The following is an 18750-nucleotide window of genomic DNA, read 5'->3' as shown; positions in this document are numbered from 1 at the left end:
TGGATGCCTCAAAACGCAAACGATAAATGATAGGCTGTATATCTTATTGATCATGAATAGTATCGTTTTTTTTTAAGACAATACTAACTAATGGTTCTGTTTTAGATATGTAAGTTTTTATATAAGCCTAGATAAGTATGTATATGTTATAGCCTATATATGTTTTTTTTTACTTTTAACATTATCCATTCAGTATAGTTTCATTTCTGTCCGCCATTTTGAAAGGTCAAAGTTTATCCCATCTCGGCAACTCGGGTATCATAAATTTCGAGCTTTCCAGTGGAAATTACAACGTGAGTGGGTGTTCATGTGCAATTTCGATGTGGGATTTAGGTATTTACCATAATTACGATAACACATGAAGGCAGCATAATTATGAGTGAAACTCCTTGTTTAAAAGTAATAATAATTATATTAATTAGACCTCAGTAAATAAAAAATAATTTGTTTCCGCACAAGATTTTGTTTGACGAATGTACTAAGGTTGAGCTAACCCAAACTAGTGTAAATTCATTTAATGTAAACCAGCTTAATTGTGTTGGCCCAACTAAGCAATTTTAATGAAAAGTTAAATTGTAAAAATCTTTAGTAAAATAAGCGTAATGAATTATTTTTAAACTGTAGAGCTTTTACAAACTTTACATTGACTTATTCATTGTCTTTTCTCTTTCTGTGTTCAGACTGGAAAATGGCAGTATTACAGAGAAACAGTGTCTCTTCCTGACTTTAGCTCTGAAATCAAACCCATCACACCTGAGAGAACTGAACCTGAGCTGGAATAATCTAGGAGACTCTGGAGTGAAAAACCTCAGTGATCTACTGATGAACCCACAATTCAAGCTGGAGAAACTAGAGTTAGTATCATTATACTGTACAGCAGTTACAGTCAGATTAAAGTTCACTGTTTAGATTAAAATCACTGGGCCCTTGTCACATAATTTGTAGCGCTGCATGAAATGCAGTTTCTGGCATTTCTCCATCTGAAGAAAGTTTCAGAAATACTGTTTTATATGTGTCTGTAAAAAACACTTTACTTCAACAGTTTAAACCAAAACACTTTCTACTCAATATCTCATGATGAGTGGGTTCATGGGTTCACATTATATTTGTGTCAAATTCTTCTCCTTAATGATTTGTTTGTATGATGATCTTCTCTTCCTCTGTTTGTCTCTTTTTAGTCTAAAAGACTGTGGCATTGCAGATGTTTCTTCTTTAACTCAGTCTTTGACAAACACAAAAGCACTGCAGTTTCTAAAAGAGCTTCATCTGAGTTTTAATAAAATTGGAGACTCAAAGCAGCGGCTCATTGATGTGCTACGAGACTCAAACTGTAAACTGAGGTGAGTAAACTTCACTTTGTGATATTAAAGACATCTTCAATTACCTCTGATATGTGGACAATTATTAACTTTCAAATATTTGTGAAAGGAGATGATCAAATGATCAAGCTTTATTTCAAAGGCTTTGTGTCAGAATGAAATGTAAAGTTGATCAAAATGTTGAACACAAAGGAGGAAAGAGAACAAAAGCAGACTGTCAGAGCTTTCTCCAACAACAGCTGCTTTATTAATGCCATCAGTAATAGTGAATTCCAGCAGATTCCAGCTTCAGCTCACAGCCGTCCAGCATCACATGATCAATGTCTCTGTCTCTTGTGTGTTTTTACTTTGACAAGCAACACGTCACATTACTTTACACTTACTTTACTTTCACTTATTTACTGAGACCAATACAAATGTTGAAACTAGAGGAAAAACAGCTTAAACTAGTGGAACGTTTAACTGAAAGGTTTTTGTTTTGAGGCCAAATCACATTAGTATTTGTTCTTGTGGTTTATTATATTTGGCGTTCACTCATTAGCATGTGTTTCTCTTTATAGTGTCTCAACAGGAGTCACACAAACACAAACATATGAATGTTCATGTTCAATGTATTTAAAACACAAATATTGTTTCAGAAATATCTATGGAAGATCATGTAAATGTAAATTTAAATTTAAAAGAAACTGTAACCGAAGTAGTAACTGATAAGCAGTTTGTTCCACTGAACACTAATTTTTCTCTCTTTTGTTCGACCTTACAGTGTAGAATAAAATCCATTGTCAGGAGTCCCTCATACAATTGATTCAGAAAAAGATGGTAAATACTGTCTATCATAGTTTTCGATCCTGATGAAAGGAGCAGTAAACATCAGGTGAGGATCCACAGAAGAGCTTCACTACTGTGTCTATGAGGAGAAAGAAATGTGTGATAAATGTGTGAATGTGATCCATACAGGAGAAGAGACTCAGACTTTACAATCAAATAATGCAGCATGCGTGTTAGAAACGTGATACTGAATGATTCATGTTGATTTAGTATTCAAGCAAATGATGCTTTTGTTTAATTTAAAGATGTAACAGAGGAGGAAGAAGATCAGATGAGTCTGTCTGGCTCTTCAGTTTATGAATAGTTGTATTAAACTCATTCATAATTATTCAAATGTTTCTAATCAAAAAGTGATTGTCAAGTGCAGCACTTAAATGTATCAACAGATATAAAACAAGTCTACAGTGTGTAATTTCTATCTTAAAACACATTATATCTTATTCTGTACACACTGTAATTCCATTTCATTTTATATTAGGTTAGTTATGTGTGTGTCTGTTGTTAATGTCCAGATGTCCAGTATATTGAGTGAGTCTTTTCTTTATTAGTTCAGACCAACTAAACATTTTCACCAGTTTACAGCATTTGTGTTTTTCACTCTCCTCTAAATAGCCAAATACATTCATTCATATCTTGCTTGTAAATAAAATTATACATACTGTTAAAACAATTTGTTATTTTCTTTTGAGTATTATTTTTGGCCTGTTTTAAGTATTGAAGCTACATAAACAGATTCTCCTTCTTACAGGATTTTAGACATTAAACATAAAACTGTGAGTGATCTTTAAAATAGTTTGAGAAGAAACTGTGCTGCTCTGTCTAATATATAACACAGAAATCTTCCTATTATGTGTATTTAAAGAGACAGTTTACCCAAAAAGAGTAAATTATTTCTTCATTTACTCTCCTTCATGTTGTTCCAAACACAAAAACACTAGAGAAAATATTTTGTGAAATGTGTCAGTGTCTCTGATCGGCTGCTAACATTCTTCAAAACATACTTTCAACAGACGATTGAAAGGAAACAAGAAACATACAGGTTTAAACGAACTGTCCCTTTAAGACATCTAGCACTTTAATCTTTGCAACTTTAAAGCAAAATCAAACCATATAAATTAAATCATAAATTGTATTATATAAGTTGAAAGTCGGAATCATTGTTTTTGGTAAGTACTGATTTGGACGGATTTACTGAAGGTTTAAAATCTCATGTCCGCTGCAATCTTGACCAGGTCTCTCTGTTAGAAGAGATTGTAATATCTCTTTAGGATTCTCCTACTGCGCAACAGGGCAAATGATTATAGTTATGCTTTACTCTTTTATTCAGAACTTCATTATTTTCAAAAAGTACTCCCATTAAATGACATCAAACATTTTATAATCAGTCTTTTATATCTATCGGTCATCAAATTATAACATACAACTCCAAATACGCACATGTTGTAACATTCTCATGTTTATTGCGCTTGTTATTTCATGAAACATGCTCAGATCATGGAAAATGGCATATCATAATTTACAGCAGATTCTCATGATTGAAATGTGTGTAAATAATACCTAGATCCATGAATTTAAGAAATCAGCTGGAATGCTCCATTGAACACTTGGCAAGCAGAATGTAAAACCTAGAGAATTTCTTAATATTTTATCTTTTTATATAACTTTTTTTTTCTTCTAATAATTGTATCATTTAGGTTTGGAATGCATCCAACCTTTTTGATCAACTCCTTACCAGTGCTGCCTAGTTCCTCTAAACCTTTTCTCTCTCTCTCTCTTTTCTGTGGTTTTGAGCTTAATTTTGTAATTTGCAGATAAATAGATTTTTTTTTTTTTTTCATAATTTATGAAAAATGTTTTTGTGCCATGCATTCTAATATGTCAGAGTAATTTGAAATGTCTCAACAAATAGAATAAAATAAATATAATTTTTTGGAGCTTTGATTTGATTACTTCAAATTTAAAAATTTAAAACAACAGTTTCAACTTTAAAGAGCTAAAAGAAGGGCTATCTTGGTTCCAAATGCTGTAACTTTTGAATACTGCATGATATCACCACAAAATTGAACTCACTTACAGCACAAATGTTGGGGAACATGACCAAAAAGATTGACTGTCTAATAAGAATGATATAAAATATTTTCTCTTGGCGTGTTTCATTTGTTTCTCAACACAAGCATATTCAAACACAAACATTTTTTCCCCTTAAAAAATATTGAAAAAAAGTTATATAAAATGATACCTACCTTGTAACTGTCCTTGCTATGGTCTTGGAGATATGAGTCATTATTTTTGTGTATGGCACATTCACTCACGTAGTCAAGAGCTAAACAAAAAGACCCCTTTTGCTACAAAATACTGTAACTTTTGAATACATTATGCTCTCACCAAAACAGCTAAGATTCTGGGAAACATTATCAAAAAAAGTTTTTTCCCTCTTTCCTTATTTCTGTCCGGAGATATTGAATGTCAGATAAGACAGATATGAAAAAATTATCTTGAGCACTCAAATCTTTCTTACAGTTTTGTCAGTGATTTCTCAGCTGAAGAATGTCCAAATTAGTTTTTTTTTTTCCTTTTGAAAGTTCAGAAAGTATTTTTTATCAAACAATACCAACCTTTAGACTCTACTTGCTACAGTCTTCATGTTATGAATCATTATTTTTGTGTGTCACTTTGAAAAAAATACATTGAGTGAGGCAAAAATAGCCTCAGGGCTTAAAGGGTTAATATAAACACAAACTTAACTCCAAACCTGCAACTGGTTTCTAAACAAATGCATTCTTTTCTCTTTTTAGTTTTTTTTTTTTTCGTTCACATGATGTAAGTGCTCTCTGTAATGGCTGCCTATTAAGTTCTGTTTCAGTTACAAATACTACTTTTAAGGCTCTTAATGGTTTAGCTCCTGCATACCTAACTAGTCGCTTACCACGCTACAATCCATCATGCTCCCTAAGGTCATTAAACACTGGACTTTTGGTACCTAGGATAGCAACGTCCACTAAAGGTGAGGTAAAGCTTTTTTACATTTGGCTCCAAAACTCTGTAATACTCTGAACAGCAGCTATGCTAATTGTCTCTATTTGCTGCTCTGTTTGGAATCCAGAGGTAAATAGGAATTCCGATAGTCATCCTGAAGGGAGAAAATGCAGTGGCAGAAAGAAAAGAAAAGCCCACGTTTGTTTGTGTTTCACACTCCTGTCCATTTGGTGGCGGCAATGAACTAAAGCTGTTTGACAAACGCCGACAAACATTAGAAGAAGAATCCAGGTGTCCTGCATTATTTGCCTTTGTTTGTTTGTTCATATTATAGCTACAATTATCTCTGGTACCTTTGTAGATTTGATAGCTTTGTTTGCTGCTGTGACTTAAAGACCTGCTGCTGCTCATCTCATTGCCTCACAACTGTTTGTTAAGGAAGCCAGAGTATTGGAAATTAAATACCTCTCTATTACAAAATACTTAATATTGTTTGAGAGTAAGAGCAAGTATTCTTTTAAAACATATACTAATAAAAAGTGAAAAATTGTTAAAAGATTACCTACTCGTTATCTCCTAAAGATTTTTTTTCCTCCACAAGAAAAACTGGCTTAAATCTCTCTTGTTTTTCTCTTTTTCTAGTTGAATTTAACTCTCATCCCTCAGGCTTGTGAACAACATAGGAATTTTATTATGCATTATGATTATATGAATATTATGATAATTCAAATATATTTTAAGCTTTATCTTATACTATGATGTTCACAAACCTGTTAAAGTGTTTTTTTTTTTTTTGTCATTATGATTATTATGTTCAAAAAACAACCATCTTTCCCTAAGCTTGTATGTAATTATAAGGTCTGCAATAATAATAATAAAAAAGAAGATCAGAGCGACAGGTGCACAAACACCTCATACCATCAGTAACTCAACAACCCTACCTAGTACACTTTCCTCCATGTTTGCAATGTTTGCTCGAAGGAGACATTGATCAGCTACTACTTATGGTCTCTAACCAATGGCCTGATGGTTATAGAGTCAGACTTGTCACCTGAAGGTCATGGGTTCGAGTCTCAGTATCAGCAGGGATTGTAGGTGTGGGAGTGAACGACCAGCTCTCTTTATAATACCACTTGAGAAGGATTTACTCACAAGACCAAGCTTTTCTCCTTCATTCTGCCATCAGCTCACCACAACCCCTGTGTGCACCAGCTGTGGAAATTGCGGGCCAAACTTTGGGTGAGGAACATACACTTTCCACCATTCCTACATGCAAACAATTGTTTAGCTGTCTATATTTGAAATTTTATTTTCAAGCTTGTTTTAATAAACATATAATGTTTCAGATTATTTGGATAAATTGTCACATTTTATGTTCTTTATTTATTGAAAAGGCAAGTTATTCCACATCATTCCCAGTCTTCTTCATAGAATGCAAATTGAAGAACAAATAGTTTGAAATGTAGGATATGCAATGCACCATGAAAAAGTAAATTCAAAATGATAAAACATTAATGTTTGTCCAGAGTTGTAAAGCAGAGGCCAGTTTAAGCCAATTCATTATTAAAATAATAAAAGTAAAGAAAAACAAAACCACAAACTGAAAAAGAAATGTTCAGTTTACAATGGCATTTTTGAAAGCAGTCTGTAAGAACAAGTAATTGAAGTCAAAAAGTATTATATTTGTGATTATTACCTGTGATTATAGCAATGGTGAGTAAAGTATTGTCAAACATGGCGACATCCATAGAGCTAAAAGTTTTCTGACAAATGAACACAACAGTCGAGGCATGACTTCATCTGTTAAATCTGAACCAGCAGCAGCTTTTATAACTGGAGTAGATAGGAGTCACACAGAGCACAAATCTTGAAAAGAGCAGAGAAAAACTAATATTGTTTGTGGTTTGCTCAGTTAGATGCTTCCACAGATGCGTGATGTGGACTTAAATCATGGTTCTTCAGTAGATGACTTCAATTTGATGGTTGAGTCCTTATTTAATGTTGGAAATAATTGAAGAGATTAAGAGTGCAATCATTCAGAGTAAAATATACATTTTGCTAAAATATATAGGTTTAATATTCTACATGTTGTATTTAAGAGAGCAGTAACTGTAAAAGGGGTATCCAGGTAATTGCCACAGTTGTCAGACTGCTATGTTCATTTACTATATTCAGATGAGTGAACACTTGTTCCCCATTCCAGTTAACATATAGTCTGTGTTTTGTTTTATCATTAGAAATGATTTATGTTGTAGTTTTTTTTATTTTATTTTAGAATGTGATGTTTATATTTTAAACCTCTTTTTTTGGCAAATGTGTAGCACAGCCTACAGAAATACATTCACTGTGTTTGTTACATTGACTAAAGTTTTCACATTGTTAGGAGGACAAAATTAGGCTTCATCAGTTTACAAATCCACAGAAATGGATACGCACAGATTGTGAATTTATGGGTTAGGATTCAAAAACCAAACATGGTTTACAAAATCTGAGCGCAAGGATTGGAAATTCATGGGTACACATTAATTAATCCGTGGACACGATTTGTTAAACCGAGTGAACAGTTTAAGAATTCTCCTCCGTCAGATCTGAAATTAATGTAAGAAAGTTACCATAAAAATAATTGTGTTTTATGTTAAACATAGTTTAACAGACCAATGAAATAAATGCTGTTTGGACATTTGTATCTTGTATATGCCATAACAGTGACTGCATAGTTAAAGTCTGACGATAAGAATGAAATGAACTTTAACAGGCAGTTTATAGTTTATTTACTGTTCTCTTAGCTTGATGTCACATCCAGAGACAGTGCGCGATAAATCCGACCCGACAGAAAATAGGAAAAATAGGATACAGGCTTATAGGTGCACCCACTGTGAGCTGACAAGGTGTCAGTATGTTCATCAGGAGATGTTTGAGTCATAAATGGTCAAATAAAAAGGCTATTGTTACGTTTATTTTGAGGAAAAAGTTGCATATAGCCCCTTTAAGCTGTTCAATAGTTATCAAAAAAGACATACACAATGAGTGATTAAAACACAATAGGCAAGTGTGGTGGCTACATAAAAGATTGGAAGTTATGAAAAGAAATGATGAGTTGCTCCTAAGTTCTTTAGCACAATTTAGGTGTATACATGAAAGGCAGTTTCCTGCGTCATACTGTGAACGTAAGGACGTGTTCTGTGAGGAACAAAAAGGTCAAAAGGGTGTAGAAGGAATTTTTCAGGCTCTGTCTTGAGTGGGGGAGCCCACTAACCAAAATCTCCAATGATTTTTCATATATGATATTCATGATGTGCATCTCTTTGACCATTAATCTTGATTATTTGCCCAAATTGACAATCTCCTTCCTTATCATTATCAAAAGGTGTTCTTTTGTGTTAATGTTGCAAATTGTTCAAAGCTCCTAGTTAGTGATTAGGTTTGCTTAAAGCAGATTTATGATGGGGCCTCTTGTGGAATTTGGGTCCGTAGAAGTGTTTTAAACTCTTATTGAATCTCCTGAATTGTCTGATTCACGCTGAGACGCTACATAGATGAGGGGAAAACGGGGGGGGGGGGGGGGGGGGTACACAGTCCAGAGTCATACACTGATAAACCAACACTGAGATAAACGCTTAGAATTACGACCAAATGGAACAATAAGACTTCGCAAGGTGGCTGTGTGTGTGAGTGGCTTAAATGCATGTGGGTAAATGATAAACAGGTGTATGCAGCAATCAGTTCAGTGGGAAACGAGGAGCAGCTGTGTGCAGTGATTGGTGCAGTGGCTTATGGGGATTGAAGTCCAGAATGTGTGTGCAAGAGTTCATGATGAGATAGACCAGATACGTGACAGAGCCCCTCCCCAAGGAGCGGCTTCCAGACGCTCTAACCACCTAATACAACCTGGAGGGTGGTGGAGCGGAGGTGGAACAGGGGGAGGGATGGAGGGCCAGGTCCATGTAGGGGTACTGGAACCCCGAACTGAGGCTGAGCCGACGGAGGGAGAAGCCATGGCGGAGGAAGGGTTGGCTCCTGCATGGGGCCGACCGACGGAGGTGGAGCCGGTGGAGCCCGAGGCGGAACCGGAGAGTCGATGGTCCTGGGTGACACAGAGGATCCGGAGGGCCAAGGCGGAACCCAAGGGTCTGGCGACCCCGGCGGAGATGGAGGTCCGGAGGTACGCAGCGGAGCCGGAGTGACAGAGGATCGAGGCTGTGCCCACGGGAGGGAGGAGGTCCACAGAGCCGGCAGGACGGAGTGACGAGGCGCAGCCGGAGGAGTAGAGTCCAGAGGCGAAGGTGGGGCGACGACTGACCGGGGCGGAGCCGGAGAGACGATGGAGCCCGGAGGAGCTGGTGGGCCGACGGCCGACAACGGAGACGAGGGAGCACAGAGCCGGGGTGGAGCCGCAGGGTCGGAGGGCCGAGGTGGAGTCCAGGATTCTGAGACTGGAGGTGATGGTGAGGGATCCCTCAGTCTGGACACCGATGGAGACTGGCAGTCCCACGGCAAGTCCTCTGCACCGAAGGTGGGATGTGGGTGAGCAGAGAGACTGTCAGGAGACAGAGGTGGCAGGACTGGAGCAGCAGGGAGGGTGGGTGGGAACAGTCCATGCATGAGCTCCGTGACCAGAACCGGGCAGACAGGAATCTCAGGACGACTGGATGGAACCAGCGAAGTCTCTGGAAGGCTGGGCTGAACCAGCGGAGTCTCTGGAAGGCAGGGCGGAACCAGCGGAGTCTCTGGAAGGCAGGGCGGAACCAGCGGAGTCTCTGGAAGGCTGGGCTGAACCAGCGGAGTCTCTGGAAGGCAGGGCGGAACCAGCGGAGTCTCTGGAAGGCTGGGCGGAACCAGCGGAGTCTCTGGAAGGCAGGGCGGAACCAGCGGAGTCTCTGGAAGGCTGGGCGGAACCAGCGGAGTCTCTGGAAGGCTGGGTGGAACCAGCGGAGTCTCTGGAAGGCTGGGCGGAACCAGCAGAGTCTCTGGAAGGCTGGGCGGAACCAGCGGATTCTCTGGAAGGCTGGGCGGAACCAGCGGAGTCTCTGGAAGGCTGGGCGGAACCAGCGGAGTCTCTGGAAGGCTGGGCTGAACCAGCGGAGTCTCTGGAAGGCTGGGCTGAACCAGCGGAGGCTCTGGAAGGCTGGGCGGAACCAGCGGAGTCTCTGGAAGGCTGGGCTGAACCAGCGGAGTCTCTGGAAGGCTGGGCGGAACCAGCGGAGTCTCTGGAAGGCTGGGCTGAACCAGCGGAGTCTCTGGAAGGCTGGGCTGAACCAGCGGAGTCTCTGGAAGGCTGGGCGGAACCAGCGGAGTCTCTGGAAGGCTGGGCGGAACCAGCGGAGTCTCTGGAAGGCTGGGCGGAACCAGCGGACTCTCTGGAAGGCTGGGCTGAACCAGCGGAGTCTCTGGAAGGCTGGGCTGAACCAGTGGAGGCTCTGGAAGGCTGGGCGGAACCAGCGGAGTCTCTGGACGACGCTCTTGTGAAGCGGGCTCTGGACGACGCTCTTGTGAAGCGGGCTCTGGACGACGCTCTTGAGGAGCGAGCTCTGGAGAACTGGACGACCCCAGCGGAGATTCAGGAGGGCTGGGCGTCTCCAGCGGAGACTCTGGAAGAGCAGGCTCTGAGCGAGGGGTCACTGGAGGGCGCTCTGGTGGCGCAGTCACTGGAGGGCGCTCTGGCGGCGGAGACTCTGATTTGACGGTAGCCATCTTAGGTGCAGACTCTGGCGTGGCGGCCATCTTGCGTGCAGGCTCTGGCGTGGCGGCCATCTTAGCAGCAGGCTCTGGCGTGGCGGCCATCTTTGCAGCAGGCTCTGGAAGGGCAGACATCTTGTGAGCGGACTCGACCTCACCCACAGTAAACGGAGATTTGCAGTGAAACATGACAAAGTCTATATACTGTGCGAGAGTCCAGCTGGGGTCTTCATCAGGTAGGTTGGAACTGATAACGGGGTCGAGTCCGCTCCAAAAGCACTCCTTGACCATGGTCTCATCACATGATGCCAGGTGGCTATATGTGATGAACTCATCAACATAATGCACAATGGAGCGGCCATTTTGAAAAATGCTGCAGAGCACACTTACGGGGTCGATTAAACCTCCTGCTAGATCCATTTTTGGTCGGTTGTCCTGCTGATGAATAAAGCCGCTGGATCCTTGTAGTGGCGAAGTCTTCTGTCACAGAGAGGGTCAGACTGAGACGTGCGGATCCATTTGCAAGGCTTTATTGAGAAGTGTCGACAGGCAAGAATAATCACCAGAAAACAGGAACAACGTAGGTAATCCGGGAAACAGTTCGATAGACATGCAATGGTCGCAATGGCAGGAAGCAGGAATCATCAACGGGGTACACAGTCCAGAGTCATACACTGATAAACCAACACTGAGATAAACGCTTAGAATTACGACCAAATGGAACAATAAGACTTCGCAAGGTGGCTGTGTGTGTGAGTGGCTTAAATGCATGTGGGTAAATGATAAACAGGTGTATGCAGCAATCAGTTCAGTGGGAAACGAGGAGCAGCTGTGTGCAGTGATTGGTGCAGTGGCTTATGGGGATTGAAGTCCAGAATGTGTGTGCAAGAGTTCATGATGAGATAGACCAGATACGTGACATATATATATACATGCAGTTTAAATTGGCAAATCATATGCAAAACTACATATTAAACAAAAATTAGGGTAATAGAGTTTCTGATGTAGACAGACAGAGATATGGAAAGCCCCAAAAGCAATCTTTCATGGCTTTTTTAGATGTAAATACAATTCTGAAATTGTTCATTTGTGATGAAAAAAAGAATAACAATAAAAGTCTATTCCTTGAAGCAAATAAGAAAAGTAAAAGTGAATCAAATAAGAGCATTTCATCGACTAACAAAATAGCAAAGCATTCATTAAAAACAGGGAAGTAGCACCCAGTTGAAATGTTAAATTTCAGTACATTTGTGTTTTCTAATTTCACATTAGTGTTGAATTCTCTTTAGCTTCCTGAAGAAGAAAGGTGTCTACATGTAAAAAATAAAATAAAATACTGTCCTTCACTAAAAGAGATAGTGATACAAACTTTGAAAAAGTGAAACTTTATTCGCTGTGAAAACTACAGAAGATGTTTTTTTCCCCGTCTCATGTTAGAGCTGATTAGGACAGATTTATACAGAAGAGATTCTGTTTTCCTACTCATTATTGTGTCAGGTTTGTTGAGGATGCGGCATGAGTCCTGAAAGATGATCTACTTACTATGAATCCTTTTGGTATGCATGAGTAGATTACGTGAGTAAGTGAAACTCTTCCCACATTCAGTGCAGTGATACGGTTTCTCTCCAGTGTGGATCCTCTCATGTGCTTTCAGATGTTCTGACCGACTGAATTTCTTGTCGCAGTGTGAACACTTGTAAGGTTTCTCTCCAGTGTGGATCATCTGGTGTCGTTTTAACTGTTGAGCTGTAATAAAAGTCTTCTTACACTCAAAGCACATGTGATCTCTCACACCAGTGTGTGTCTTCTGATGAACTTTTAAACTCTGTAGTTGTGAAAAACTCTTTCCACATACAGAGCATGAATATGGTTTCTCCTTTGTATGAACTCTCAGGTGCCTCTTCAGGCCTGTAGCCCAAATAAATACTTTTCCACAATAATCACATGCATGCATCTTCTCTCCAGTGTGGGTGTTCATGTGCATCTTCAGGGTTACTTCTAGTTTAAAACTCTTCCCACAACGATCACATATGAATGGCTTCACTTCAGTGTGGATGTTCATGTGTTTCTGAAGGTATGCAGTTTGTCTGAAACTCTTCCCGCATTGATCACATGTGAACGGTTTCTCTCCTGTGTGAATCTTCATATGAACATTGAGGTTCTGTTTGTATCTGAAACTCTTTCCACATTGATCACATTCGTGCAGTTTTTCTCCAGTGTGGATCTTCATGTGGTCCTTAAGCTGTCCTTGTTGTATAAAACTCTTCCCGCACTGATCACATGTGAAGGGTTTCTCTCCAGTGTGGATCTTCATGTGGTGCTTAAGCTGTCCTGTTTGTATGAAACTCTTTCCACATTGATCACATGTGAAGGGTTTCTCTCCAGTGTGGATCATCAAGTGAACATTGAGATTTCGTTTGCTCTTCAAACTCTTTCCACACTGAGTGCAGGTGAAACTTTTCTTGCCTCTTCTTTTCAGTAAAGAAATACTTTTAGTCTGTGAGCGAGTTTTTTCTCCAGTTTTGACACGTTTTACCTCCATCAGATCTGAAATAAAAAAGTAAAACAATTACAATATAAATCAAGCAAAATTTGGAGTGAAAGCAGACAACAGCTACATAAAAGGAACAATTTGATGAATTTTTATAAAATGTTTTAAAACACAATATTAAGATTAATAGCTTATACAATAATGCTACAGTTCTGACAGTCTCTCAGATGGATATTTAATTTTCTAAAACAATTGTAATTGTACTTAATTTGAACCTGTTAAGTAACTATAAAACTGTTAAATTGTCAACCAATGGAAAGTTACATTTTAATGAAAATCCACTGGATATTGACTAAATATCTTTGTAAGTGTGGTTTCCCAGCATCGGTTCGATGACTAAAGAAATGTTGACCACCCAATGCTACTGATAACAATGACAAAATATGTGGGCGATCGCTGCTATTATATGAATTTATTGTATTGCAATAAATAGCACTTTAAAGCTGATGTTGAATCAGGACTAGTTAGCACAAAATGTATAACTGATATAGTTTAATAACAGCATTTCCTTATGGTTACATCTGAATTGGTTACAAAATGCATGTATTGGATGATGTAATTGTGTCCATTATGCATATAAAATATTACCTGGAAGCAGATCCCCAAGAAGAGAGCCAGAGAAAAGATAGAGCCAGTTAAGAAAAAGAGACTGAGCAACACTTACAATCTTCTTTTATCCCTTCCTTTGACCATGTGACTAAAAACCAGATGTGAGACATTCAAACTGACCAATCAGCAGATCACAGCTTTCCCCACCGTGTTAAATCACTACCAGCACCTCTGTGACTGCAGGAATTACACATTCGTAATTCCTGCGAAAATGACAGGAGCAGCTGTGGGGGCGGTCAGACACACACACACACACACACACACACACACACACACACACACACACACACACACACACACACACACACACACACACACAGACAGACAGACAGAAGGAGCGCACAGGCCTCTGTGTTAATGAGACAGTCAGTTTATAAACGTTTTTAAAGTTTTTTTTTTTTTTTTTTTTTTTGCAAACCTTACAACAACAACGATCATTCTTGGACAAATGTAGAGGGAAAATCAATTTCTTTATTGATTGTTTTCTTTATTCTGATGTTTCTCGGGTTCAACCATATAAACGTGTGCTCTTACACATGTGAAGAGGTCATGAGAGCGAGAGCGAGGTACAGATATAGAGAGAGACGGAGGATTAGTGAAGAGATCATATTATTGATGAATCATCTATCAATTCACTGGAAAAGAGCCAAATGTTCACATAGTAAAAAAGCATTTTATATACCTCCATCAAATTACATGTACGGGTACTTTTACATAAACACTACCAGTTAAACGTTTTTGGACAGTAAGATTTTTTATGTTTTATAAAAAATTATTTTCTGCTCACTAAGCCTGCATTTATTTGATCCAAAATACAGCTAAAGCAGTAATATTGTGAAATATTTGTACTATATTTAAAATAACTGCTGTCTATTTGAATACAATTTAAAATGTAATTTTCCTGTGATTTCAAAGCTGAATTTTCAGCATTACTCCAGTTTTCAGTGTCACATGATCTTTCAGAAATCATTTCTAATTTACTGATGTGCTGCTCAAAAACATTTAATTAAAAACTTTTTGATTGGTAGTATAGGTTTTCAAAGTCAATCATGACTTCTAACAATTATGAAAATAGTTTAGTTTATCTGTAAAATGTTTCATCTTCTGCTTCGTCTTATCATTGAGGAAGAATTGGATGAAGGAAGTACTCTACTGGATGACACCAGCATTGCTGCACTAATTCTAAGAACTCCTCCCAAGTTTTTAGCATTTTCAACGGGGAGGCAATGGAACAGAAGACCTTACTACAAGCATGACATCAACTAACCAAAGCCATCTGCACCCATTTGCAGAACAGTCTTTCGACACAGTTTTAACACACCTCTTCCTTAAAAAACGTTGTATTTAGTGATCAGTAAAACCTTTTTAGTCCAGCAGCCAGCAGATTTGAGTCATTTTATTTATTTATTTTTTTTTATTATTTTATTATTACTGGTTTTATTAATATTATGTTTATGATGTTTTGTTTTTGTTCTATTGATAAAGGTATATGTTAGGGTTGTCTTGTTGGTGTACTGAATGTTTTGATATGAATGAATATGAATTCATACACATTTGTGATCCTGGAACACAAAACCAGTCGTAAGTAGCACAATAGCCAAAAATACATTGTATGGGTCAAAATTATCGATTTTTATTCTGTCACATTTATTATGTAGAGTCACATTTGTCCCAAAAATACATTGTATGTGCACATTTGGATGTTTTTGATGTAATATTTTTTTTTACACATTTTGTAAACAGTATGAATTTGCTGTACTTACTAAAACGTGTACATTTCAAAATGTATTTGTTAAAAATTTATTATTTGCATATTTAAATAAACAAAATGTGTATTTGAAAACAAAGTAATTTTATAATGTAGTTTTATTAAGTAATTTTATAAGAAAATACTGAGGTTAATTAATATAAATAATTAAACCAACTGTTGGGTCACTTTTAACCCAACTGGATTTGAACCCAAATTATTGGGTTAAAATAACCCACAGATGGGAAGGTGCTATGCCAACCCAAAGTTGGGTTACTAGTTGGGTTATTTTTAACCCAATACTGTACAGCAGTTACAGTCAGATTAAAATTTACTGTTTAGATTATTTTACAGTTTTTCTCAATTGCTTAAACACGTTTCTTGAAATTATGCCTCTTATTTGCGAAACTCTAAACACAAATCCACAACTCCTAACTCAATTCCCCAAACTTCCTATACTGAGGTCAAAATGAAGCTCTCCACTCAAAACAATTCAATCTTGCTGAAAAACCAAACTTTGCTCTCAGACATGACACACAAATCCTCAAACACACACACACACTACAACACAGTTTTACACACTGATGAGATAAATTCAAAACAATACTACAAAAACAATACAAATAAAAAACTCTTCACATGATGAACACAACAAATCTATGCCTTTGTAAGTGTTTTATTCCTTAATTTAATGTACTGTAGAGTACTCCTACTCTTCCTCTTCAAAATTACACATTACTGTAGGTGGGATACTGATTGAAAAAGACTGGATAGGATTCACAGTTACACTTGTACTAGTGGTCTGACAAAAAAATATAAATAAAATAAAAACACACAACATCATTGTGAAACAGAAAAATAAAAAGAAATATGGGCACAAAGGTGAAAATAAAAATTAGAAAGTCCACTGTCAGAATTTGTAACTCCTGCGTTGTCCTCTGTCTATATATGCGTTCCAATTGAAGGTTCAAGAGATGTACCTTTGAGATATTTCAGAGAACTGCTTTATCATTGGTTGATCTAAATTATCTTCATTAGTGAAAGTCAAGATTCACTTGAATAATTCATGGCAAATTTACAAAAAGTCTAATAGAAATGTGTAGATTATATGATAGACAGTTTATGACAACTAGATCAAAAATTTTGCAGTTAGGTATGACTTATACGATGAGCTAATGACTTGATGTTTTGAGGGGTAAGACTATTGCACAGAGAACTAGAGTACAGTATATAATACATTTTGAGCAACATGACAATAGCAACTGATAATGTAGGAAACCGCAGACAAATGTAAATAATCAGGTGTATGAATGTACCAAAGCAATCACAAGTTGATCAGAAGAATGAGAAGCTTTTTATGATGTGCACAAGAGACTAGATGATGTGGATGTTGAACAAGTAGTTTTGACAATTTCACAAAGTGACTGAGAAAAACTTTTATCCTTTTATCTCCATCGAAGTTTCTGATTGGTGTGTGCTAAATTTGGACTCCTAGTGTTTCCACTTAGGTAATTGTGTGCTAATTGAGCTCAAACTTCGCAGACTCGAGTGAACAATATTGAATGCTTGTGCTTTCTAAATGAGCACATGGTGTAAGCACTGAGAAATGTAGGGATTTGTGTGTAGAGTTTTGCAGTAACAGTTCACCAAATATAACTCATGTGTCAAAGCAGGGAATAGTGTTTATTGTTTAGGGAAATGGATGTGCTTTTTCAAAAATGGCGTTATAGTTTTGAAATTTTAGTTCAAAAGACTGGTTATAGTGTTTTAGCAATTGAGAAAAACTGTAAGACAAAAGACTCAAGTCACATCTGTCATGACTCTGGGTTGCGATCCTTTCCCTCCTCCTCCAGAGGGCGCTGTTTCCCTTCCTCCCGCACTTCACTCCCCTGATTGTGTACACCTGTATTGTGATCATGACACTCGTCTCACCCACACCTGTTCACAATTATACGGACTATAAAGCTTCTCATCTTCCACTCCTCATTCTGGCTGCATTGTTTCCTGTTTGGTCTGTATCCTTGCTCCCTGAAATCCGTGTCCTAGCTTGTGTCTTGTTTCCTGTCGTGTGTGCCGTGTTGGCCTTTTGTTTGTGTTTGTTTGTAGTGATGGGAAAATTAAGCTTTTCAAAGCACCGAGGCTTTCCCCTCAACTGTATCGTAAAAAGGTTCGTTACTCGAAGCTTTTCAACATATTGCACACTAATGACATCTTGTGGACAAAGGTGGAAAAATTAGCTTTAGATCTTTTGCCCAGATCTTAAAGCGATTTTGGACAGTTTCATCAAACACATCAATTGGTGCTATGTCAGAAAAAAAGTAAATTTACTCCTATTGATCTGTAAATAAACATTTTAATAAAATGATACAAGTATAAGCATGGTTCATGTAGGCATATATGTTCAAAGTAGATTAAGAATACTGTTGACTAATATTAGTATTAATTAGAAGTGCTTGTGATGCAAGGATAACTACAAAATGAATATGCACAAAACTACACATGTACATATTTATTCGTATTATGATTTATTCTTAACAAAAAGTGAATGACACTTGATACTTGCACAAGGGGTTTGAATCAGAATATGAAGCAGTCACGTGGTTGTGTGCGAAAACGAATCAAGCTCCGGTACAGTGCTTCACTGTGAGATGTTTCGTTTTTTTGATACAAGCTTCGAAGCTTCGGTGTCACATCACTATTTGTTTGTTTATTGACAGAATGCAGCCAGCATTTATGGGTCCAGCAGGGAAGTTTTTTTTCAAAGCAGCGATGCCCGCCCACTCTGTGCTCGATGCGGCGGCGACCGCTCTTTCTGTTCCTGGCGCGGCGGCGACTAAATATTGTTTGGGTATAAGGACAATTATTATTTTTAAAACACATACTAATAACCTTCATACTTTAAATTGAGAGTTGTTTAAATTCAAGTTGTAAATTCTCTATAAATTTCAGTAAAGAAATTTCCAAATCAAAAGGGATTACAATATGCAACATTATTAAAAGAAATGAACCATATCTCACATGTGTGATCTCTCCAAATGTATTGA

The 18750-nt window shown here is 38.0% G+C and overlaps 2 protein-coding genes across 2 annotated transcripts in view; one reads left to right on the top strand and one right to left on the bottom strand.

The window, feature by feature from the left end:
* Window positions 1-18750, top strand: part of LOC141337870 (uncharacterized) — a 182978-nt gene that overhangs the window by 107657 nt on the left and 56571 nt on the right. The window lies entirely within an intron of this gene.
* On the bottom strand, window positions 12334-13341 carry LOC141338826 (uncharacterized). The gene has a single exon (XM_073844441.1). It carries the CDS (start codon window positions 13339-13341, stop codon window positions 12334-12336), a length of 1008 nt encoding a protein of 335 aa, XP_073700542.1.

Source organism: Garra rufa, chromosome 7, assembly GCF_049309525.1.
Source record: "Garra rufa chromosome 7, GarRuf1.0, whole genome shotgun sequence".
Lineage (NCBI taxonomy): Eukaryota > Metazoa > Chordata > Actinopteri > Cypriniformes > Cyprinidae > Garra > Garra rufa.
The sequence above is the reverse complement of the archived record's forward strand: the minus strand, read 5'-3'. Positions and strand labels throughout refer to the sequence as shown.